This window comes from Euprymna scolopes, chromosome 8, assembly GCF_053919585.1.
Source record: "Euprymna scolopes isolate OS-2025 chromosome 8, ASM5391958v1, whole genome shotgun sequence".
Taxonomy (NCBI): Eukaryota; Metazoa; Mollusca; class Cephalopoda; order Sepiida; family Sepiolidae; genus Euprymna; species Euprymna scolopes.
The window spans coordinates 93527801-93552800 of record NC_136489.1 but is presented as its reverse complement, the minus strand read 5'-3'; the positions used below and the strand labels follow the sequence as shown (position 1 = coordinate 93552800).

The 25000-nt window shown below is 31.0% G+C and overlaps 2 protein-coding genes across 4 annotated transcripts in view; one reads left to right on the top strand and one right to left on the bottom strand.

Annotated features, from left to right (window-relative positions):
* The window catches only part of LOC145283638 (zinc transporter ZIP13-like), a 215771-nt gene that overhangs the window by 100998 nt on the left and 89773 nt on the right, over positions 1-25000 (bottom strand). The gene's annotated exons all lie outside the window — the stretch shown is intronic.
* Positions 13141-25000, top strand: part of LOC145283636 (F-box/LRR-repeat protein 12-like) — a 738609-nt gene continuing 726749 nt past the window's right edge. The window contains exon 1 of one of the 3 annotated variants that reach the window (XM_080132593.1): positions 13141-13296. In XM_080132593.1, coding sequence (XP_079988719.1) covers positions 13219-13296 — 78 coding nt within the window. In that variant the 5' untranslated portion in view covers positions 13141-13218. The remainder of the gene's footprint in view (positions 13297-25000) is intronic. The other 2 variants (XM_080132590.1, XM_080132591.1) reach the window with 2 other exon arrangements.

The window sequence follows — 25000 nt, the reverse complement described above, 5'->3', positions numbered from 1 at the left end:
TTGAATCCAGTTCATCAGTTTTTCTGGAGGATCATTGCACCATATTGTTAAAAAGAACAAAATGTAATTTAATGTAATTTCTTCCAAAAAATATTTTGTCTGGGTATAAATCATTTTTCAAATAGGTGACATCTTTAATTTCCTTTCATTAGAACTGATTGAAGAAGCTGAATGGTCTTGATTACAGTAATCAAGTATTAGAATTTAGTAAGTTGCCTTAATGAACGGCTGTTTGTAGTCATAGCTGATAGTAGCTTAAGCTTTAATCTATCAGCATATCCTTTAACGTCTTTCCCAAGCTGCTATCCTGGTCCATAGTTATGGCTTACACCATCTGATCATATTCTTGTGAGGAGGAATCCGGATGTATTCATATTCATTACACCAGGAACATCTATTATATAAATTGCAAGTAAATACACTACTGGGCAACGGCAAGTAGGAACAGCTAGTATAAAATAATAAAGATTTTCGTTTTAGTAAAAGAAAAGAGAGAGAGAGAGAGAGAGAGAGAGAGAGAGAGAGATGAAGAAGTAGTAATAAAAAATAATTTACTCTTTTTATTTTATGTTTACGTTTTTGAATTTTTGAGATGAGGATTGGTTATTCGTATTATTTGAATTATTCGGACAACTGCCCTCATCTTGAGTGTCATTTTTCACAACGTTTTGGCCGATGTAACCTTCGAACTTCTTCAGGTGTATGTTTTTGAACTTGGGAATGTTTCTGTTGAACTCAGGAATCTGCACAGAATTTCAAATGAAACCCTTTGTTTACTTCATGGGGTAGCATGCTCTCGTTCTATGACTGGATAGAAGTCCTAAGCAATTTGAAATTGTATTTTTCAATCGACTGCACTGAGGATTGAACCTTCAACCGTCAGGAGAATATCACTTTACATTTACGTTTGTTTTCATGACAAAAGTAATGTGTAAATAGTTGTAGTAGTAGTAGTAGTAGCAGCAGTAGTAGTAGTAGCATGTGTATTTTATGGTAAAAAAAAAGCGTATTTGATATTTAGTATTTTCAGAAATATTACCAAATATACCAATCAAATAAAACATAATGACTAAAAATAATAATCATGTATCTCATAAAGTATTTATTTAGTTATTTAAATATTTGTAAATTCAAGGATATTTGTAATGGTTTCAATTATGTTTTACAATTGTGATCAAGTTAAAATTAGCCGACCAAATGCAAATGATTGACATATGTAGGTAAACATGTTTGATTGACATGCGTAGGTAAACAAACGAAACAAGTTACTATCACGTTGAATCTTTTAAAGAGAAATGTTTTAAAAGATGCAAAGAAAATATTTTACACATGTGTGAAGTGCATATATATATATATATATATATATATATATATATATACAGAGAGAGAGAGAGAGAGAGAGAGAGAGAGAGAGAGAGAGAGAGAGAGAGAGAGAGAGAGAGAGAGCAAGGGTGAAACAGAAAACTGAATGATAAAAGAGAAGAAGATGGGAATATAGGTGAGACAGAACGAATGGAGAGGGTGAAAATAAAAGGCAAGGGGAAAGAGAAAGTGTGTGTGTGTGTGTGTGTGTGTGTGTGTGAGTGAGAGAGAGAGAGAGAGAGAGAGAGAGAGAGAGAGAGAGAGAGAGAGAGAGAGAGCAGCTGGTTTTAACTACAAAAGAACAAGGTTAATTGAGAAAAGACGTGATGTTATGAATTGAACATTTCATGTGAAAATTCCATAACGTTAATAAGCATTTGCAAATCTCAAATTGAGCTGCAAACTATCAAAAATGGTTGATTGGAATTCTGCAAATGAACGGAAAGATCTTTACAATTTAAAATTGAAAATTTTTTGCAGTTTCTACGTCATAAATTTTAGAGAGATAATGTTGAAGTTTATTTTTAAAAATAACTGATAACCTTGCTTGCTTGCACGTTGAATATATTTGATAGTCGGACGAATGATGAACAAGATGAGAATTAGTGACTAGAAGGGGATATATAAGAAAGGATTTAGTCATAGTAGCAACGTAAGAAAAGATGAAGTAAATAATGAGGCAACATATAAACGATCGTCTGGCTGGTCAGTCACCATGGCAACAAGAGTTTTGACTGAATGATGTAAATGTAGTGTTATTCAGTAGCAATATTTGAAACAATAAAACTGTGTTTATTTTTTGTCATAACTGATATCTCCAACACTTACTAGTAAAATCTCACAATGATGTATTAGTTTTGTTTTACAATAATATTTTTGTGTCTGAGCAAAGAGCAAAGATGTTTTACTTCACTTTGTTTATAACTTAAAAATGTTAAATTACAGAAAAAAAAATTCGAATAAAAATTGGGATTAAGGTCTAAGAAAAGGATTACACAAGAGTCCTCATTCATTCCTGGGTAACATTGGGTGTGCCTATCGGTAACCTATAATATTGTATAATTTTCTAACTCCCCTGAACCCTAAACGAGTCAAATAATACTAAACCAGTAGTGACAATAGCATATACATTTGCTTTCAACATTCTATCTTAGATTTTTTGCACTCATTGCACCATTATCACTGCTAATTTAGTAGCTAATGTACAGGAGAGACGAGAGAGGAATTAAAAGTTAATAAAAGATCAGCCCAGCGTTGCCATTATTAAACATAACGTTAAGTTTCTTTAATGAAAAAAGTAAAAAAAAAAAAAAAAAAAAAACGGAAAGAAACTAAGATATACGCATGCAAGTATTAGTTTTTTTCTAAATAGTTCATTTCTTGTAAGTAAAAAAATACTTGAGCTGAGATCAAAGCCCAAACCTAAAGACAGAGTCAAGTACGATAACCATTAAGCCAATTTGGCATGATCTTTAAAGGGTGTTTTGAAACCTACTTATTCTTAACATAATGTGAACGATTTGCACATGCACAGTCATAAAACAGTTAAGAGACAGATAAAAATTCGATGACCCCAGGTACCACTTTTTCAATTTTGACCCCTTAGCTGCCCCTTTTTTTTTCCGTATGAAAATGGATTAAAAAGTTTTTAACATGTCCGAATACCTTATATACCAAATTTCAAGTCTGTAAATAAAAAAAATTTGAGTGTGTAGGTTGAGAAATATCCTCACACACGTTCTCAATTTTATAGATTTTAGAGTCATTTGGAAGTATAATAGTCTATCATATTCAGTTTAACATCTTTGTTTACATGCTGCCAAGTGTGAGATGATCCGATTTTCGCTGCTAATGTACTAGAACGATACACTTTTAAAGATGAATTTAGGACACTAAAACCTATGCAGCCGGAAAATGGTTTGAAATCCAACATTTTTTTTTTTATATACATTAATTAGAATTAATTTATAAGAATATAATTTTCTTTTCCGCTTCCATTGATTTTAAATAAATGAAAATTAAAAATTAAAAATTTTCTTTAAAATAATTATAATTAATAAGTCATGTGCACAAAGAAAGCAAAAGCGGACGGAGGATTTGAGAACATTTTTTTGATTGTGCAGATTTTAGCGTCACAAATTCATCTTTCAAATTGGTACCACTCTAACACATTAGCACCCGATTTTTAGAAATAAATACTTCTAAGGGTATAATTAGACGAGGATTAATTTAGTTTAATAATAAACCTTCTTCCACCTCCTGGAAAAAAGATCAACAGAACATTTTCAACAGTATTCTTCCAGACATAACCAAAATTGGAAAGATTGTTTAGAAGAAATGGCGAAAACTTTTCGGTTATTTGGCCCATCCATAACTATAAACGTCTGAGTTTCATAAATAAATCTGTGTAGGGACGTTAATGTGATATACTCTTTCCTGGCTACAGGTCGTAAAAATAAAATAAAAAAATAGCAACATTACATTCGCTGCTGTGTAAACGGGTTCCTGTAGATTGTTCAATAGAAGAAAATGAAAATAAATAAATAAATAAAATAAAATAAAATAAATAAAAAACAATTGCAGTCAAATCACAAGCGTCTCAAAAAGGCAGCTGATGCCGAAGAACGGTATCTTTCTTCTTTTTATTTTTGCTTTTTTAAAAGGTTTATCACTTGGAGTCACAGGCCAATCCATTTGCAGAGATGTCATCACGACTCAGAGAACAAGAATGAAGAGCCATGGAAACATTTAAAAAACATTTTTTTTCACAAAGTTGTTGCGGTCTGTCAGTTTTTAAAGATGGGGTTAAGTAGTTTCGGGCGTACGTTACCACTTTTCACACACATTAAAAATTAAAAAAAAAAAAAAAATACGATCGACCAATCAGTGAAGATCGTGATTGGCGATTAATCTGATGTTGCTAAATTCTAATTTTACCCATTTCAAAATGAATTGTTCCCAAATCAAATTATGTCATACCATCAATTAAAACGGTAAAATTTTAAATAAATGCGTTTAAAAAGGTAACATTAGTTTTATTGATTTGAACAATATTTAGCTGAAAATTATTTTTACACTATGAAGACAGAATATTTGTTTAAAAAAATAAATTGCTATAGTTTTTTGATACAGAAGAGACATTTGTTTTATCTTTTAGAAAGAATATTTTACTTATAATAATTAATTTTATGAAAGAAAGAGTTTATTCTTTGTTCGTGATAACATTCATCTTGGAAGACCTTTATTATTTCAAAATAAATATTATTACTAATAGTAAATTATACAGATTAGTGTAGAAAACACTAGAATTTCCTCAGGGTTTTACTAGTATCTGTATAATATTACAATGTTTGTACGTTTGTTCGTGTGCTATTATGTTCCACACCCATTAAAAATATGAGATCACATGATCTTCAAAGATATAGAAAGTGATTAATAAATTTTTAATCTTGCTGATAGGCAAAAATTAAGATTTTTATTAATTTCCAAATGAATTGTTCTAAAATCTAATAAATCATTATAAACAGAGCTCTATCGTTTCACTGACATAAAACAGTTTTAAAATAACCTGCTCTTTTGCATTCTTTTTATTTCTATACATCTGTTACAATTTTTAAATTAATAATTTTTAAAAAAGAGACATTCATTCTATTTATTGGTTTGACAATTATTTTATGATAAGAAAACGGTAGGTAAACAACAGTGCAATTTCTATACGATCATGCAAGTATGAAATGAATGTGAGAAAAAAAAAGATCAATAATGCTGATGGTTCCGCAAAAACTTATACATAAAAGCTTAAAATCATCAACACTGGATTTTAGCTTTATCTACCACTAGCAGACAATCCGGCATTGCCCGGTGGTAAAATATGCTTAAATATGATATTTTGATTAATGCAGATTTCGTATTTATTATTATATTATATTGAACCCAACATATAGTAATGATTTCAAAAGTTAAAAAATAAATAAATAAATAAATAACTAAATAAATAACTCGTGCACCACCACTGAGAAGCGAAATCAAAACATTTAGATTACAATTTACTTTTTCCTTTAACGTTAATGCCTGAACTATGAAGACATGTTTGCTGCAAGGCTAAAAATTAAAACATGAACCAATAGCTATTGTGTTACGCATGCATATTTATAATGCCACCGTTTGACCTTCACCTGGCAAATTCCATTTCTCTAATTGTTGCACTTTTGCACCGATTTTCTCCGACTAAAACCCAAATATAGTTTCGCATGGGTTTGAATACACTATATATTAAGTTTCATGTCTGTAGACCAAAAGCTCTAGGAGGAGCTTAGTAGGCAAAATTTTTTAAACAAATATATATATATATATATATGCATACATAAATATATATAGAAAGAGGTTTGTGTTTACTATAAACTTTTTATGCAAATATTATGCAAGTATAAATCATTTAGAATATCTGCATGAATATAATTACATGTAATAGTTAACTAAAGATGATCATCCCAGAAGAAAACTGAAAAAACTAATAGGGAATTAATTAAAATGAATGTTTAAAAGAATATACAAATTAGCTAAATCTTTTGCAGATAGATGCAATTCCGCAACTCATATATAACAGAATAGTATTTTCTTTTTAAATAAATAGAAAAAAGGGATTTTAATACGAATATCAATACACAAAAACCCACAAATTTATAGGAATATAGATTTCTCTTAATTTTGTTATAAAACGCTTGTTTGCAAATACAGAAGAAAACTTGAAGTAACTCCGAGGTTATCCTCCCAGGCAATACCCTCCCTCCACAGAAAGGACATGTCCGAGGTGTCCTTAATCGTGAGGAAGAGTTGAGATGAATGAGGATGTTTTTACAGGCCATTTTCTTTCACTGTCTTTGAGGCATGTTTCTTGTTTCTTTACACAGTCCCTTGTGTTATTATTGAACTATGTGCGATCTTTTATACTGCAGTTGTTAGATAATAAAGGGCAGACAATGCAAGGCAATGAACTTCTCCACATTTGCAGGTAGTTGAGTCAGTTTTGTATCCTCACCTGGCCTTAACAGTTCTGGATTGCTCCATTACTTTTCTCAGACGGTTGAGTGCATTCCACTAAACTGACTATGCTTCTGGGTCAAGAAGGAGGACTTTAAAGAGAGGGAGGAGAGGCTTATGTCAATAAGAGAGGGCGTCATTCACTAGATGTTTGGTCCATAGCCTAGTTTATTCCCGAGATCTTGTTAGGGGTTGAATTTGGCTGAGGAAGTTTTATCCTTGACTTCAGTCACTGGATTGACGATTCACATCCATTAAGCAAATGGTGCTAATCATCAGTAGCCTTTGTAATTTCTACTCAGTTGGCAACTTCCCGTTTCACATCTCCAAGTTTTTCAGGTTGGTATGCTTCAGACAACCAGTGATCAAATGTGCGGTGTTGTTCAATGACGTGTCTAATTTATTAGTATCGATTGATTTCTTCCAAATAGGATACTTATACGCCGCAGAGATTTAATACCAGCCATGAGCACCTATGAGGCGTTTTTTTTTTTTTTTTTTTTTTGTATACACCACGAATGAGTGAAACTGATAACTTGCCCTAGTGGTCATCCACTGTTTTGTCTATGTTGGGATCTTCTGATCATTCAGTTTTCTTAATTAACATAAAAACAATGTCTATCAAAACCTCTGATGGACCTGATGAAAACTTCCTTTTTCCTAACACAACATAAAATTCAACTTCTTAAAAACTGTCAGATATTAATTTCCTAAGTAATGGGGTGTCAGAGACTGCTTCTGGCTTGGTTATAGCAACTTGTCTGTTATTAGTATCATGACTATTCATCGTGTTGGGAACATTTCATGTAGTGACACAATAAGTAATGATAAAAAATGCGCAGATCAGCTAAATTTATTAAGCCTGTTGTCTCGATATTGCTCGGTTTGAGTATTCCTATCTGAATGACAATTTTTGTTTTTTTATGATGTTTAATACACATTTCAGAAATAATTTTTAAAATTAATTTTTAGTTGAGGATGACAGCCACGTATTAAAAAGGGAATCATTCTTTGCAAATAGAGGCCAAATACAGTGGCCAAGTATTATTTTAATATGCACATCTTGATAACTTTCCTTACTATATTTTGTCTATCATGAAGCAAGGAATAAATAAATGATAAAAAAGTTAAAATAAGTTAACTACTAGTTGAAATACCTGTCTACTTTTGGCAAGAAATTATAACTATGATCATATTATAACTATGATCATAAAAATTACATAATTACATCTCCACTGATAGACCCTCCCGTCGATTTCAGCATATGAAGTCCATCACAACTAAGTTGCTCGAAAATCCACACAGATGATTTATTTATAGGAGTGAAGGGTTTGTGCGAAACCAACCAAATTTTTTGGTACAACTGCAAATTTTTGTTTGTGCATTGGCTGCCACAGGACAGAGCAGACAGTACACTTCAGGTTTTTACAGTCTTTCTTCTCCTAGATGCATATCTTAATGAAGACTGGGGTGCATCTCTCACAGTGATTTAATGTGCCTCCAAATACACACCCAGAAATTTCTATATCTTGGCGCAGAAATCCACACTAATACAAGAGAAATGTCTACCTTTTTTCACTAAATACTCTTCAGTCATAAGGCATTTAAAATATTGTAACAATCAAGTATGGAAGTATAAACGTGTGACTGATGAAATTTTAAAAGTATCTCAATCCAACTGAAGAAATCTTTAAAAAAATAATCTATATACAACTACTACTAGACTAGAATTAACCCTCCAGGTCACAATGTCTACATATCAGGGCTCTATAGACAAATTTATCTTTAGCTGACCTTTGACAACTAAATATTTTCGTTTACTAGTCAAATAGAAAAGTTACTAGCGTATCCAGTGTTATTTTTGGAATATGACGTGACGAGTACATATTTCATAAAGATTTTTATTTTTATTTTAAATAACTGAAATTCTAAAAATGCACAAAATTTTATGTTGAGACTTAAAAGGTATAAAAATTTGAATTTCTCCAGATGTTTTTTAAACAGCCTTCATTAAAAGAAAAAGAGTATATTTTTCTATTAAATTTTTATTGTATAAATAATTTGATTTTGCTCGTTTAAAAAAAAAATAAAGATATTTTCACTCAGTGGAAAATTGTCAGTGAAAGGAACATAATCACCAAAGGATAAGCGTTTTATTATTTATTTGGAAATATCACTTGCAAATGCAACTGTTTCACTCGCAATGAAAAGCTCTGCATATTTTTATTCCACTATGATTCCATTTTGGAAGTTCATAGACATGAGTAAAACTAATAAGTCAAGAGACATGGGTACAAACTCGTGATGAGATGATTAATCGAAATCAGAAAAATTAACTTTTTATTGGTATAAGAAAGGTTTCAGCCTAATTCCTAATTCTAAAAACAAGTTTTAACTATTTTTTCACTCGTTTGTTAAAAACTTAATTTTCTTTTTGATGAGACAAAAACTTATTGTTTTTATTGTTTTTTTGAACTCTCAATAAAACTAAAATCTTTATATCTTAATGATTAATTTCCGTACAAATGGCACAGAAATGTCATAATAAAAACGGCATGAGTGGATGAATAGGAAAAATGGCACAAGTTAAAAATCTCACAATAAGTTTATCATATCACAATTTTCAATTAATTACACAAGGAAAAGATTAGAAAAAATAATTCAGCAATTATATTTGTGTTATACACGTCCCTCCCCACACACAAATGTACTTTTATTTTTATGAAAATATATGCGCACAACCAAAAATAATAAAATAAAAATTTTTTAATTAGATATTTAACAATTCAAAAAATCAGAATTGTAATTGATAATTATATCTAAATTCAGAATTTAGAACAGAATTCGTAATTGTATCAGAATTGGTAAAAATATTGGATTCATCCCATCACTAGTACAAATTTTTTTTTTAAGCAAGATCAAAAGTAGTCATTCTTTTGCCATCAAAAGTAGTCATTATTCTACTAGATGCTCACAGAAAAATTAATAGTGATTAAATCAACAGAACTAGAGAAATCAAAAAATAATAAATAAATAAAATAATGAAAATGACAAAACTATAAAATATAAAATTATAGAAAAACTAATTAAAGTGGTTGAATCAATATGCAGTGAGTGAGAGAAAGATAAATACATGGGTAGTTAAGTGAGAGATAGATAACTTGTTCAGTTAATTACAAATTATGAATAATAAAGAAGAATTAAAGGCAGGGTGATGTAGAAATTCATAATCACTTCCATTGTATTCTCTTGAAAATTTTAAATATATTCTTTGACATTTATGAAAATATATTTGAAATTTTAAGGATAGTTCTGCCTTCATAGTTCCCATAAGAGTGCATTTAAGGATTTTTTTTACCACTTTATGGTCCAAATTATCATGATTACAGAATTGAAGACTTAATTACAAAATCTGAAATAGAATTCTTCTTTTCGTACTTAATTTTCAATCTAATATATAAAATTAAATTAGTAAAATTTTTGAACTTAGACCTACATAACAATGCAGCATAAAAATCTATATTTGATTCTGTCTAGCCTTTTTTGTTGAACATTGGTGCATATTAAGCAGAATAAGTTTTACTTTATTTTCTTTGCAAATATCATTGATCTCGCGTGAAAACTTTATTTCTGAGGTAGGGCATTTTTCTTTTCAACAACAAATGTAAACTACAGACAGAAGCCGTCTTTGCAATCAACAGGAAATTTCATCAGAGTACTAAATCTTTTCGTTTATTACTACTAAATTAGTTTTTAATTTTATTTCTTTTTACTCCAATGCAATTTGACATGGAAACAAACAGGTAATATATAAAACTTGAATTTCTATGTCATCTTAAATCATGTGACACATTCTTCGTTAACAGTTTCTACACAAAAACACCTCACATTTGTCAATAAAATGACCACAACCTTCGCAACAGAACAATAATTGCAGAGGATGACTTCATATAGATCACACAATCCTGAAACAAAAAAGAACTATTGCAAACTAGACATAGTCAGGATTCTGGGATCATTGCTGATGTGGACATGGAATGATAGACAAATAGTGTTGATACAAAGACGTAATGACGATTATGAAGACAATAACTTTAATATAATGTTACAAAATGTTTTGCCTGCCCGCCAGCAAGCTGTCTATCAAGACAAAACTATGAGGAGCACCTAAAATGCATTACAAAGACCAACTGAAGTGCACTCTGACACCAACATCAGTTCGTCCTTGTGATGAAAAACTGAAGAGATTGAACGTAACTATTCCACCACTGACTGGGCTTCACAAGTTTGATCAAACATAAACATTAACCGTAAAGATAGGACTCATGACAGAACCTGATACTTAGACATGAGTGGGAGTTGACAACAAAGTGTTTGGAATTTTGTAAATTTTATGAAAACGGGGAAAAACTCAAAACGTTTATCAACAGTGGAAACAAAATTAAAGAAAAATTGGCTGATAATGCAAATAATTTGCTTACATATTTTTCACTTTTACAACTGATTGGAATTAGTTGAATGGTTGTATTAGTTTCTACTTCTGCCGTCTAGAAGGAATAACATCCAAGTATTTGACAAATTAAGAAATTTTGCACTGGTTTGCAGAGTGATGTTGATAGGTACATCCCCACAGGAACAAAGTTAGACACAAGGTCAAGAAAATCCAGCATTTCAAAAGAAACCAAAATAAAAATTGCCTGTGTCTAGAAGAATTTCTCTTTCACTTACCAAAGACAGAAAAGATGACGTGTAGTATTCAAACAGATACTATACTTTGCACCTACTCAAAAGGTCAAGGAATATTAATAGGTGGGTAAGTGTGATGATTGAATTTACTTGCTTCTCACATCAGTAAAATGTAACATAAAGCCAGAAAGTTGGAAAAAATATCTTCTCCAAGGAAGAACTGCATTCCCCAATAGGGAATCTTCAGGCGATCAGCAATACACCGCCACATCCTCCTTCAGATGTATTACTAATCACCTGTAAGATGCACCCCTGAAGAGTGAACTTAACCATACCTCAATCCGAAAAAAAAAGGGGTCTGCTTACTCACCAACAAGACAGTCCCTCATTACCAAAATAATGCCAATGACAAACCGTTGCTGTGGTATGCATGCAGTTGGTGAAGCTGATATTTTGAATTCTAGTAATTCATATGAGAACTTGTTTATTTTATTGCCAATCAACTTCTTCCATATTTATTTAATGCTGAAATAACAATATCTATCGTAAATGATTCACTGTATACAATTAATTCAACACAAGTTGCTATTTTGCAAAAAGCTGGGGGGAAGTTATGGGTTCATACCTTTCATAAGAGCGTTAGTACATAAATGACCCAACTAGATCATTTTGATCTTCGAGCTAGGATCAAAGTAGTATCTGTCTTAGTCCTCAGTCAGAGGAGAAATCCTCCTTGCCCGGGACAATTTTTATTTTTGCCTCCATCGAGAGTGCCTTTTTTGGGGGATCTGAATATCCTCCACATAAAAACCGAGCTTGTGTCCAACTTTGACCTCGTGAGGAGGCAAATAATTAAGGGTCACCATTAGGATTTGAACTGTGAATAGCCAGTTCTACGAGTTGCAAACCAATCACGCATCGTTCAGGTAGGCATTGATATTACTATATACATTTATACAGAGGTCACTTTTTTGGGGTGGTTGTATAAAGTGCAGGTGAACGAAGTGAAACCGTAGCCCAACTGAAATACAGCCAACATGCGTTAGCAACTGAAGGGCAAATAAACAGTGAAAAGGTTTTGTTATTTTGTGCAGTGATAACAGAAATACAACCATTGGCAGTTAAATGTCCGTCGTTCGAAGGAGAAAGTAAGGAAGAAAAAAGGAAAGAAGAAAAAGCAAAAGTAATTGCAGGGGGGGGGGGGCTGAGGAGATATCAATTAGTTATCTGGGTGTTTGAAGAAGAAAAGAAGAATATAAGCACTGAAGAAAGAGAGAGAGAGAGAGAGAAAGAGAAAGAGAGAGAGAGAAATAAAAAGAGGGAAAAGGAGAGAGAAGGAAATATGCAAAAAAGACATAAAGAAACGATTTAGGAGAGAGGAAAAATGAGACAAGTTTAGAAAAAGTAAAGGAGAGGAGAAGGAGAGGGAGAAATAGATAGAAAAAAGAGAAAGGAGTAGAGAAAGAGACAAATAAACGAGAAAAAAGAAAACGAGGTTGAAATAGAAAAATAGAAATATATAGAAGGATAAGGGATGGAGAAAGAAATGGATGGAGAAAGTAAGGGATAGAGAAATAAAAAAAAGAGAAAGAAAGAAAAAAATGTGTGCGTGTGAGAAAGAGAGGGGGAAGAGAGAGAGAGAGAAAGAGAGAGAGAGAGAGAGAGAGAGAGAGAGAGAGATAAAAGAAAAAAAAAAACAAAGTAAAAAGAGGAACAAACAGAACAAAAATGAAAGTAAAAAGGTGCACAAAGAAAAGGTGCACAAAAAATAAAAAACAAAAAAGAGAAAAGCGAAAAAAAAAAAAAAAAATGAAATGATAAAGGAGATTAATGTTTATTTTGGGAAAAGAAGCTTTTATATGATTTAAAGTTGGTTTTAAAGAGAAATATTCCTGAAAAAGAGAGAATAAGAAAAGGTGTAATGGAAAAGGATGTTGAGGTTGAAAGACGAGGAGGGGCAAAGGGAACTCGTTTCTTAGTGCTAAGGCAGCTGCTTCTGCGGCTCATCTCCCTCGCTATCATCATCATTTCTACTGCCGCCACTGCCACCTTCGGTTAACCCACCACCAGTGCCAGTGTCAGCATTAGTGTCTGTGGAAAGTTGTCAGTGGAAGTCCAGAAAGTATCAAGATGAGAAGGAAAAGCAATGCTGCCCGTCCCAGCATCTGCAGCCTCGGAAGGAAGGAAAGTTTATTCCCAAACACTCATGTAAGTACAGAAACTAATAACTGCCCCTCTCATCATGTTTTAACACCTTACAAAAACCACAAACATAAAAACAAAAACAAAATAAAACAAAATAAAAAACACAAAATCATCAACAAAATCATTAAAAAAAAAAAAATTATACAAAAAACAAATATGAGAATTTTAAAATATTACTTCCCTCCCCCATTAATTATAAATACTTCCATGCTTTATAAAAATAATAGATTCTTATAAAGATAAACAATTAAACAATGAAAGGCTATTTTTGCGTTTTGTTTTCTCTTTCTTTCAGCCAAATAGAGATATTTTTTGAATGAAATTGAAATTCTCTAAAAATTGATTTTTTTTGAAAGTCTATATTTTGGGTCAAAGCAGAAATTCTTGCATAAATTTCTAAGGGGGAAATATAATAGCCCTTATGTAGGGAAAACTGTTAGAAATGGAAGGAAATATTTTTACAGGATTCAGGAGGACTTTTGAAAAAGTTGAAGTTATTCAAGTGAACAGAAGAGTAAAATAAATTAAGTCTTTTTCAATCTTTTGAGAAAAATTGTGGAGAACAATAATGATGAATAAAATGTAAAATGTTATTTGTTTAGAAAAGAAAAAAGAATTAATCTAACAGGTCAAAATTATAACTTTTTCATAATGAAATCATAAAGTTTTTTTGTGGCAATTATATTTTCTTATAATCAAAATGTTTTATAAAAATGTGAAAAAAATATTTTTCTTTGCATATTTAAAAATTATTTTTTGCATTTTCAAAGATATATAAATTTTTCTTCCTTTCTTATAAAAATGTGTATGTAATATATGTGTGTGTGTGTGCGTGCATGTACAATATATATGTGTGTGTGCATGTGTAATATATATATGTGTGCATGTATGCGCAATATATACATGTGTGTGCATGTATGCGCAATATATATATGTGTGTGTGTGTGTGTGTGTGTGCGTGTGCAATATAAATATACATATGCGTGTGTGTGTAATATATATGTGTGTGTGTATATGCATGTGTAATATAAATATACATATGCGTATGTGTGTAATATATATATGTGTGTGTATATGCATGTGTGTGCAATATATATATATCTGTTTGTAATATATATATATATATATATATATATATATATATATATATATATATATAGAGAGAGAGAGAGAGAGAGAGAGAGAGAAACGCGTCGAATGATTCCATAAATGTTTTAGATATTTTTTAAGAATGCTATCAATATAAACGAAAATTAATTTCTTATCAAAATAAAATGTATATTTCTACGATGATACAAGGTATATATATAGAAATAGTTTAGAATGCACTTCCCATAGTGAAGTTCACAGTTTACTTACACGGGACTAATCATAATACAAAAATACAAAGTTGTTATATTGTTGTATGACTAATGAAATAAAATATTTTGATTGAAGTTGAGTTACTAAAAAATAATCCCATGTTAAACTTGAATGAAAAAAAGAAAAACAATTCTGAACAATTATTTTCTTTAATTAAATGCATTTAAAGCAATGAATTGTTTTAGTAAGTTTAAAAAATAATGTAGATGAAAAAAAAATTTTTTCATTAGTAATAACTATATTATTTATGCCATTTTAAATTAAAAAAAAAAAGGACAGCTGTGTTCTTCAAGGTAAATTCAATATGCATATTTTCCTTAATTGACTTTTAAAGAAAAAGAAGAGTTTAGAAGACAACCACCATAAACTTTTTCATATCTTTTGTTGTGTGCATATTTTTCATCAATATTTTTTTCTTTTTTCAAATTGGAGTCAGCCAATCTCAAACTAATTTGCTGTGAATCCTCCTCATCAATTGTAATACGCGCTGTTTTTTGTTGTTGTTTATTTTTGCTTTTTAAATAAAATGTGAATGAAATTACCTTAGGTCATGTGATAACTAAGCAAGTCATCATTGATTGCATTTAAGCTTACACGATTTTTAAACCATTTCTTTTCAATTTTGTCTTTGAATATCAAAAATGCGATTTTTTAAAAATATTTATATAGTATATAAGTTTAAACTTTTAATTTTAGAAGTGAGATTTTCTTAAATATTTATTTTAAACGGTTTTGTAAAATCTATACTAACAAAAATATAAGAAAAGTGCATTTGATGAAATCAATTTTATAAACATTACAAAAGATGTTATTGCTTCAAATAGATAGATTTGAATGTTGATACACTCAAACTGGGCCTCATGTGATCCCACTCTCGCCTTCGACAGTCATCACTGACGATGAGTATTACATGAGTAGATAATTTCATATATATTTTTGTTTGTATATGTAAATTGTTAGTTGTTTGTTTGTTTGTTTGTTCTTTGGGTCGAACCAGTTTCTCCAAAGGAGGAAGTGTCAAGAAAATATTAAATCCCCAGTCCCCAGTAATATATGTGATATAATATGTAAATAATGTACCTTTGATACATTTTTCAAAATTGTTTAGATGAAACCAAAAGCCATTGTTTGCATTAGTAGCCGACCTACCGGTTCAACGTTGGTATATCATACATTAGTGTATACATGTACACACACAATCAATTGTGAAAGTGAACAGATATTTTAAAAGTACATTTACTGATAGTTTTAAGCACATGCATTAAATTCTCTGATGTTGTATAACTATTTACGAACTGCTTTTATTCATTAATTTATTTTACACGTTTTCCATATCCAAAAATCTGTAACATTTTGCTGCCTTTGGTTGCAAAGCAATCGATATAATGATACAATTTATTTTTGCATGCGATAGGAGACGAAATGAAAACGTACTGCCCTGTGCAGTTATTGAACTCACAACCTTTAGATTACAAGATTTTATGTTAAATACATCCACTCTCCTCCCGCTACTTCTCGTTTCACTCGCCACGTGCAAACAACCAATCAAGCAAGATTATCAAGTTTTGTATTTTATAGATATTTCGAATCTTTTATCCAGAAGAGTATATGTACTTTGCATAATATAGAAATGAGAAGAAAAGAACTGCCTCATTCATTGCTTTTTTCAACCTGAAAACTAGTTGAATACATAATCTTTAATCAAGTGAAAATGTGTAGTAAAGGCCATTTCAATTAATTCTTCAATTCAAAACCTTTAACAATGCTAATTTCTTATCTACATTGATAAAGTTACAAGACAACTCCATGTCTGTCTGTATTTTTCTTGCATCAGAATAACTTGCTAATTCCACATCGATTTATTAAACACAAAAAAATTAGTTATAGCAAGTTGATTTGTATGCACTAACTGATGAATATAAATATTGCCATATTTGAAAAATACAATATGGATTACTGGAATTTTTAACAAGATGGCAAAGGAAATCTGAAATCATAATTTGCATACCTATAAAGTTGAATTTTTCCTTGCTCGGACATTGATATTAAAAGCCTACTTTTTCTATTTAAAAATTATTAAAAACATTTTAATATACTTAATCATGGATATACAAGCAACTTCATGAGGGTCAACTAATTTACATATCATTTTGAAAAACGAGCGTGAATTATTCATTTTTATGTTTTTTATTAAGTGATTGGCTTTATTTCACTATTATGCTGAATTCTACTTATGCATAGTTTCTACATTCTGCATAATTGTGTAGAATTTAAGATGAAAACGTTATAGCACATGGAAATGTTTTTATATCTATCTATATATATATACATACAAGTGACCTTGTTGGTATGTGTGCAAAAAGTCTCTACCAAACTAATACCTAAATATTTGGTCTACAGAATTGAAATTTGATATATAGGGTATTTGGTTTTTAGCCAGTAAAATAGCTGCTAAAGGGTCAAAATTGAAAAGAAAATTTGACCTTGATCTGGCGTAAGTCACTTACACTGTTTTTTTTTTTCTGAGCATTCGCTAATTAAAAGTTATAGGTAAAACAACGTTATTTTTTGCAGTTTTTGTATACATATAGATTTAGGTTATATGTTACCGGATAAGTCTAGAGAGCAATATGTTTTGGTCTCAATTGTGGCTGATGGCACTCAACTCATTTTTTTTTCTTTTGAAATCCCTACTATATATTAGGTAAAATATAATAATCGATAGAAAATTGGCTCTATAATAATAAATACGAAATTCACATGAAAAAATAGATAATATTCAGCATATTTTATGACTGTGCAACGCCGGGCAGTCTGCTAGTATCTAACAAAGGAAATAATCTATCCCCAAAAGAGTGTGTGGTAGGCTATCTTTCTTGGTTAGATATTATGACTTCAGACTTCTCTTTATTAGTCTTGTCAAGCATTCAAGAGATTTTAGTCATCAATTTGTCTGGGAGTAATGCTGAAACACATTTCACTGTAAATAATTACCGACCGTAAGCTAGTAAATTCTCACCCAAATGAACATCACAACCAGAAGAATGGTGTACAAGGTGTTTGTTTATTCATTGACAGAATTGGTTTTTAAGCAAACACAGGTTGCTGTAAGTATTATTTGCAGAAAGTGGATGTACTACAATGTTTTCTTTTGCAGACATTAATTGTGGTGACAAATTTAGTGATTCTAGTACGATGAGCATATGCACAGCTTTCATAAAACATTTTCAGACGGATTTTTACTCATATATAGTAGAGAATGACCTGAAGATTCCCTTCTCATTGGCTACTATAATGAAATGTAGGGGAAAGCACCACTGTTTTTCTGGGATTGCTCTACTTATGAGAGAAAGAAAGGGATAAATAAAGATTTGGCCAGAGATAAGTCAATTTGGAAGTCAATTTTTAAAAGCCGATTAATGTTTAGCACTAGATCGTTTTTTTTTTTTTTATATGAGTGATATCTTTAAAAGGGATCCTCTGAATGGAACGAAAATAAAAATTAACGTTTCATCCTCTGACCAAACACAGGACAGATACTACACTTTGGTATTTATTTGCTTCCCAATGAGAGCAAAATGTAACACAAGGTCATTTTTAATGTAGGAGAAACCAGCTCCCCCAAAAGGGGCACTCAGGATGTAGGCAAAAATAAAAATTGTCTTAGTATAGAAGGATTTCCCCTACATTGACTAAGGACAAATTAACTTAAGTGTAGCATCAGGACAGATACTACACTTTGATCCTAACCCAAAAGCCAAGAACAACTAAATCTTTGGTATGACTCCACTGAGGATTGAACCTCAGCGTCCCAGTGCATTAATAAAACTGACATAATTGTATGGCCTTGTGTCTGAAAAAAATAAATAAATAAAATAAACAAATAAAAAATAAATAAAAAAATGACAATAGAATTACTGTGCAAATAATTTGCGTAAACGTAGATACGGTCTATTTGATATGAACCTATATCAAGACAACATTCTTCTTATTCCTTGATTTATCCATAAAAGTTACTAAATTTAACATTCAAGTAGGTTTCTCATCCTCAATTACCTGCTTTTACTTTTTACTGTGAGAAACGGATGGAGACGATACAAGGTACTTTCACCTATTCTTCCTGATTAGGTGCCAGTTTTTGTTCCGCTCATAAATCTTTAGAGAACTTTGGAAAAAGAATACGATTGTTCTTAGAGACACCACAGTTCTTTTACGCCAGAATTTGTGAATTTACAAAGAATTCAAGAAAGCCTGAAATAACTCATTCCTGACAATGGCAATTTTTTATCTGGATTATCACTTACCATTTTTCCTAAATAATCAGAACATTTGCGACAAGTAGCACTAAGTGTTAACATCAAAGACAAAACATTTTAGGATATTTCCGCCACAATCATCACCCATACCCTTTAACTAAAGCACTTGTGCAGTTGTGAAAAGAAAAAAAAGAAAAGAAAGAGGGGGACATAAAGAAAAGAGAAAAAAATAACAGAGTCTGGAAGATGAAGAAATACAGAAAAGAAAACGGGATGTAAGAGGTGAAAAGGAAAATTAATAAAGAGAAGTAATTAAGGGAAAAGGGAAATGAAGAGAAAAGGGAAAGAAAAAAATGAAAGAAAAAAAAAGAAAAATGGAAGAGAAAAAGAATGAGGGGAAAGATAAAGAATGCAGAGGAGAGAAACGATAGAAAACAAGGAGATAGAAAAGACAAAAATAATGAAAAAAAGATGGAGAAAAGAAAAGGAGAGAAAAGAGAAGAAAAAAGAAACAAAAGCGGAGAGGAGAGAAAAAGAAAAAAAAGAGAAAACAGGAAATAAAATGTAGGCGGAGAGATAAAATAGAAAAGGAAAAGAAATTAAAAGAAAAGAGAAAAATAAAATATGATAGAGAAAAAGAAAACGAAAAACATGTAAAGCAAAAAAAAAAAAAAAAAAAAAAGATAAAAGTAGCTTTACCCCAAACAAAACAAATCGCTAAACTAAAAAAAATATTTTAAAAATATAATTAAGGGTGAGATGGATAGGACCCGAGGGTCTCTGGCCAGTAATTAGTCCACTTGTGTCGTCCTATAGTTGTAAATGGCACTATTTAAGCAGTATTCAGAAGGAAAATGATTCTAATGACACAAAATAAATTGATACACTATCATTGACTTTGCTTTATAAATATTTCAACAGTTTGAATTACATATATGTTGAAAATCAGATTAAGAAGAGGGAAAAATCTTTTAGCTCGCCACTATAGCCTATAGCTTATTTATGAAAATCAGACATTTATATTTAAGGAGGATCCAAATAACCTCTTAAACACAACAATATTACAAGCATAGAATATCTAACATATAAAGTTATCTTGTTGGATTTTCAAATACCTAAATAATTATTCTGTCTTCGAATAGGTCTGATAATTAAATAAGACAAACATATTGATAAGAAGAATAAGGCCCTATTTCAGTATTACAATGTCGCCAGTGTAGTTTCTGCTACTCAACTCACTGAGTGGATTACAGTCAAAGTATTGTTGGAACCGTTACCTCCCTTTCACAGATTATTGCCCACAGTCACGGTGGATTAATTGGTCCTTTTCTTCTTTTGTCATGGTAAAATGTTTTTGTGTTTTTGAAATTATATATTTATCAGAAGAGTTCATTGTATATTTAGTTATTTACAGATTCTTATCCTCATTTTTATAGGTGTTATTTTTCACTATGTTTAGGTCAACTATTCCTCTGGCCTTCAGGTGGTTAGCCACGACGGTATAGGACTTTGGAGTCTTGTAGCTGCATCCCCTATAATTCCTACGGTCCATATATGTTTCACCATATTTTGGTCGACTAATCCTCTGGCCTGCTTTGGGTAGGATTGAAATCGCGATCTTCAGACAATGCTCACCTGGAACCTTAGAAATTCAATGCCTTTAACAACTCCACTACGGGCCCCGAAGGGCGATCAAGGTTGGATTTTTTGTTTCACCATGAAACGATGAAGATGAGGATAACAGTCCGTGAATAAATAAATATACACATTACTCATTTCAAAGAGTTCATTGCATCTGTAAATAAGGATAATATCACAACAGCATCATCAAATGCATCAGGCAAATTTTTAGTTGATTTAGACTTGCCTTCCTTTTCTGACTATGTTATTGACCCAAATATAATTTAGTTTGCTGAAGTTTCTTTCTGATAATAACTAGGCCGGCTAGGAAATTTATTAAACTAAAGCCATTTTTCGTTTTGAGACCTAAACAAAATGAACCATTAACGGAATTGCTAAAACAAATTTAATACATTTTTTATGTATCCAACTTCCGCTATCGAATAAACACAGTTATTCATATCACTTTGGAAAATAATGGTGTGCTTCAGCTACTAACTAGATTTAAAATGGCGTCATAATTTTGTTCTATTCATTCTATATCTTTACCTCTGGCTATAATTATAACTATTAAACTATTTCTAAATCTGTCACTTGATTTTCTATACACTTCTTCCTGATTAATTTACTGCTAAAACTACACATACTTCGCTATATGAAATAAATATGCTTACATAGACACGTTAATAAAATGAAATTACGTTTTTATAATCAATTTATCTTTTTCTTTCAACACAAAGACTTCTGTTTTATTTAAGAAAAAATATTAAAATTTAAATAAAGTGTTGATACAAAGCCAGTAGAAGAAGAAATGAAGAGAAAAACAACAAAAAAGATGAGTGATAAAGAGCAGAATAGGAGAGTGAAACTATGTGTGCATATCATCGTCATTACTGATGTAGTATTATTAGACTGGGCTAATGTTCAGGAGAGATGAAGAAAATTCTGTACATTACTGAAAATCTGATTTCCATAATTAAATGTAGGATAATTTTACCTTATTGGCTCATTAATGGTAGTGCATTAAGTGGTAATAATTGTGAAATTAAATGGTAATCATTGTCCATTAAATGGTAATGATTGTCCATTAAATGGTAATGATTGTCCAATAAGTTCAATGATTGTTTGATAAGTGATGATGATGATTTAACAAGAAAAATTTATCATATCAGATTGAATGGATTTTTTTCCTAATCCAATCTTACATCACTATTATTTGTAATGGATCACTTAAAAAGTAGAATTAGTACTCAATTTTATTATGATCTCGTTAACTTTCTCAACAGATACAGTCCCCTCTCTCTGACAACTGGTTTAATATAATAGAAAATAAGATAAAAGAAAGCAAGCACCAAAAAAAAAAAAAAAACATTAAATAAAAAAAATAAGGTCATCATCAGTTAACTGACTGACCTAGTTTCAATGTTGTTTTTGAAACAACTACCAATAAGAACAAAAAAACTTTTTTTTTCTGATCATTACACACTAATTTGGTTCACAGTGACCTCACGGAAATTATTATTACAATATATGTTTTTACTCCAATCAGTTCACGGTAACATGAAATTTGATGCTGTAATATTTTCAGTATATCTTTGGTAGTTCTTGATTTGCAGACACTCAAGCATGTGGATGAAAATACAATTCTCGTTAATATAACTAAATAAATTATCAGAAATGATGCACGAAATAAGTAAAAATAAAATGAAAAATTGCAAGAATAAGCTATCTTATTTCACATAAATTCTAAGAGTTAATTTTAACTTATTTACAAGATACGATTAATTAAAAATATACAAAAGTTCATTTTTCGTTGAAGAAAAAATATTTTTGGCACTTTTATTAACAAGTGAAATGAAAACAGGATTTAAAAAATTATAATCTTTAAAAATTTTAATTAATTCAAAAAAGAATAATGTTAAATTGAAAAAAAAAAATCAAAACGTCTACCTATCCTTCTGATCAGTACCGAGATTTTCTTTTCTTTACATTCAAGTTGTTGGCCTCTTCAAATTCTTTTTTTCTTTGGTGCCAATATCTATCGTTGTATTCTCTTCAGATAACAAGTTCTATTAATATTTTATAGTGTGATCAATAACGACTACAAATAAAATCCATTCTGTAGAAATCGGTTCAATAAATATGCACTGTACACATCAGCTTACAAAATAAATACTACCAAGTTTTTCTTTATTGTCATAAACTAAGTTTGAAGTCTTTCACTGAACATGTTTAGAGTATTCCCTTTTGACCACATTTATCCATTCTTTAACAAATCAATGCATTTTGTTTTGGAATATTCAACCTCTTTCCATATATATATATATATATATATATATATATATTTTAGAGGAAACATCATTTAATCTAAATACCAAAAAACAAGAAATGGGCAGATGAAAATAAAATTTTTTTTTTTTCCTTAAGGCCTTATCGTCTGACCCTCTAAGAGGAGACGTCAGAATGATAGATTAAAAACTAAGAAAAACGAATGAGGGAAGTGGGGAATTTTGGTTGCAGTTGGAAGAACAGTGAGAGAAAAAAAAAAAAAAAAAAAAAAAAAAAAAATTAAAATTCTCACTGTTCAGGTGGTTTTAAATCAATGAATATCTCCAACTGATGTCTAAGAATCTTTTGTCTACACAGGCTAGGCCGAGAGTTGTTAATAACTAACGCCTCAATGATATTGAGGTGATAGTTCGACCTAGCACTGTATAAAACAGAAAACCACCCATCGGAATATTGATCGGCACACCTATTTATACTCAACAAGTGATCGCCAATGGCAGACTCATGAGCCTGGGAGTGCCCGGATGCTCTCAAAACCTGGTGTAGTCGAATATCCCGAGGGATATGTTGGGATATTCTCATTTCTAATCTTTGGGACGTTTTGCCAACGTAGTCAGCTCCACACTGACAGACGAATTTATAAACAACAGAGTTCTTTTGAATGGTTGGCAAAACATCTTTACGAAAAGAAGAGAAAAAGGTTCGAGTTGTGTAAACTACTCGAAGCATAGTAGCTGGAAAACACCGTTGAGTAACAGAAGAAATCCTTTTAACAATATGTAGGCCATCAGGACCCAACCATGGTAATTTTAAATAAATGGGACACCGTGATGGACCAATATGTTTACCGCTATTAAATGTAGTAATTTTACGTTCAATAGTAGATTTTATTATATTAATGGGATATCCATTATTAAGAAAAATATTTATGATTTCACCAAGTTCCGTATCAAGATTCTTAGACATCAGTTGGAGATATTCATTGATTTAAAACCACCTGAACAGTGAGAATTTTAATTTTTTTTTTTTTTTTTTTTTTTTTTTTTTTTCTCTCACTGTTCTTCCAACTGCAACCAAAATTCCCCACTTCCCTCATTCGTTTTTCTTAGTTTTTAATCTATCATTCTGACGTCTCCTCTTAGAGGGTCAGACGATAAGGCCTTAAGGAAAAAAAAAAAATTTTATTTTCATCTGCCCATTTCTTGTTTTTTGGTATTTAGATTAAATGATGTTTCCTCTAAAATTTATCCTTCCATTCTGTTGTACCAAAAATTTACATATATATATATATATATATATATATATATATATATATATATGAGAGAGAGAGAGAGAGAGAGAGAGAGAGAGAGAGAGAGAGAGAGAGAGAGAGGTAATGTTTGTTCCAAAGATTACTGCCTAAGGAAATACAACACAATAGTTTCATTTTTTAAGATTTATTCATCAAACATGAATCAGTTTGTCTTCAATTAATCAATTCTGTCAATCACACTCAATGAACCTGGCTTTGGCTTTTATGACAGCTTTGAGGCCTTCATCATTCTCTCTGACTTAGGCCTTCATATACTCTGGTGATTCTAGTCTTTAGCTCATCCTTCTTGCTGCAGCTGAATCTGTGGTTCCTCATATTATCATGCTCTACACAAAAGAGTTGATGGGCTTGCAGTCAGGCGAGTTAGGAGGCAAGATAGCAAGTAAGGTGTGGTCAACCAAGTTCTGTGATAGCTAAACCTGGTTCTTCTGGCATGCCATTGCGCTGAGTCTTGGTGCCACTCATCCAGCCTATCTACATCTATCTGGTCGATCTAAGGTTTCACTACCTCATTCAGAAGATAGATGTAGCCATCAATGCTAAGCTTGAAACCCTCAGGGAAGAAGTTGGATAACATGACATCATCTTCACTACTGATGATACCATTCTCACAACATCAGATCATCAATCATGCATTATTCTCTTAGGTGTTGATTCTTCTAGTAGAAGAATAAATCTTTCACATATTTTCTGTCCGTTTCTACAATTTTTGATGGCGAGGAAGTGTAAAATTCACTTATTTATTCTTCCAGTGTAGATTTAAGGAGAAATATGGAGGTTGAAAGTTGTCTATAATCAATTATTCTTCAACAAAAAAAATGGATATATTTTAATCAAGGCAAGGCTAACAATGAAAGCAAAAAGTATG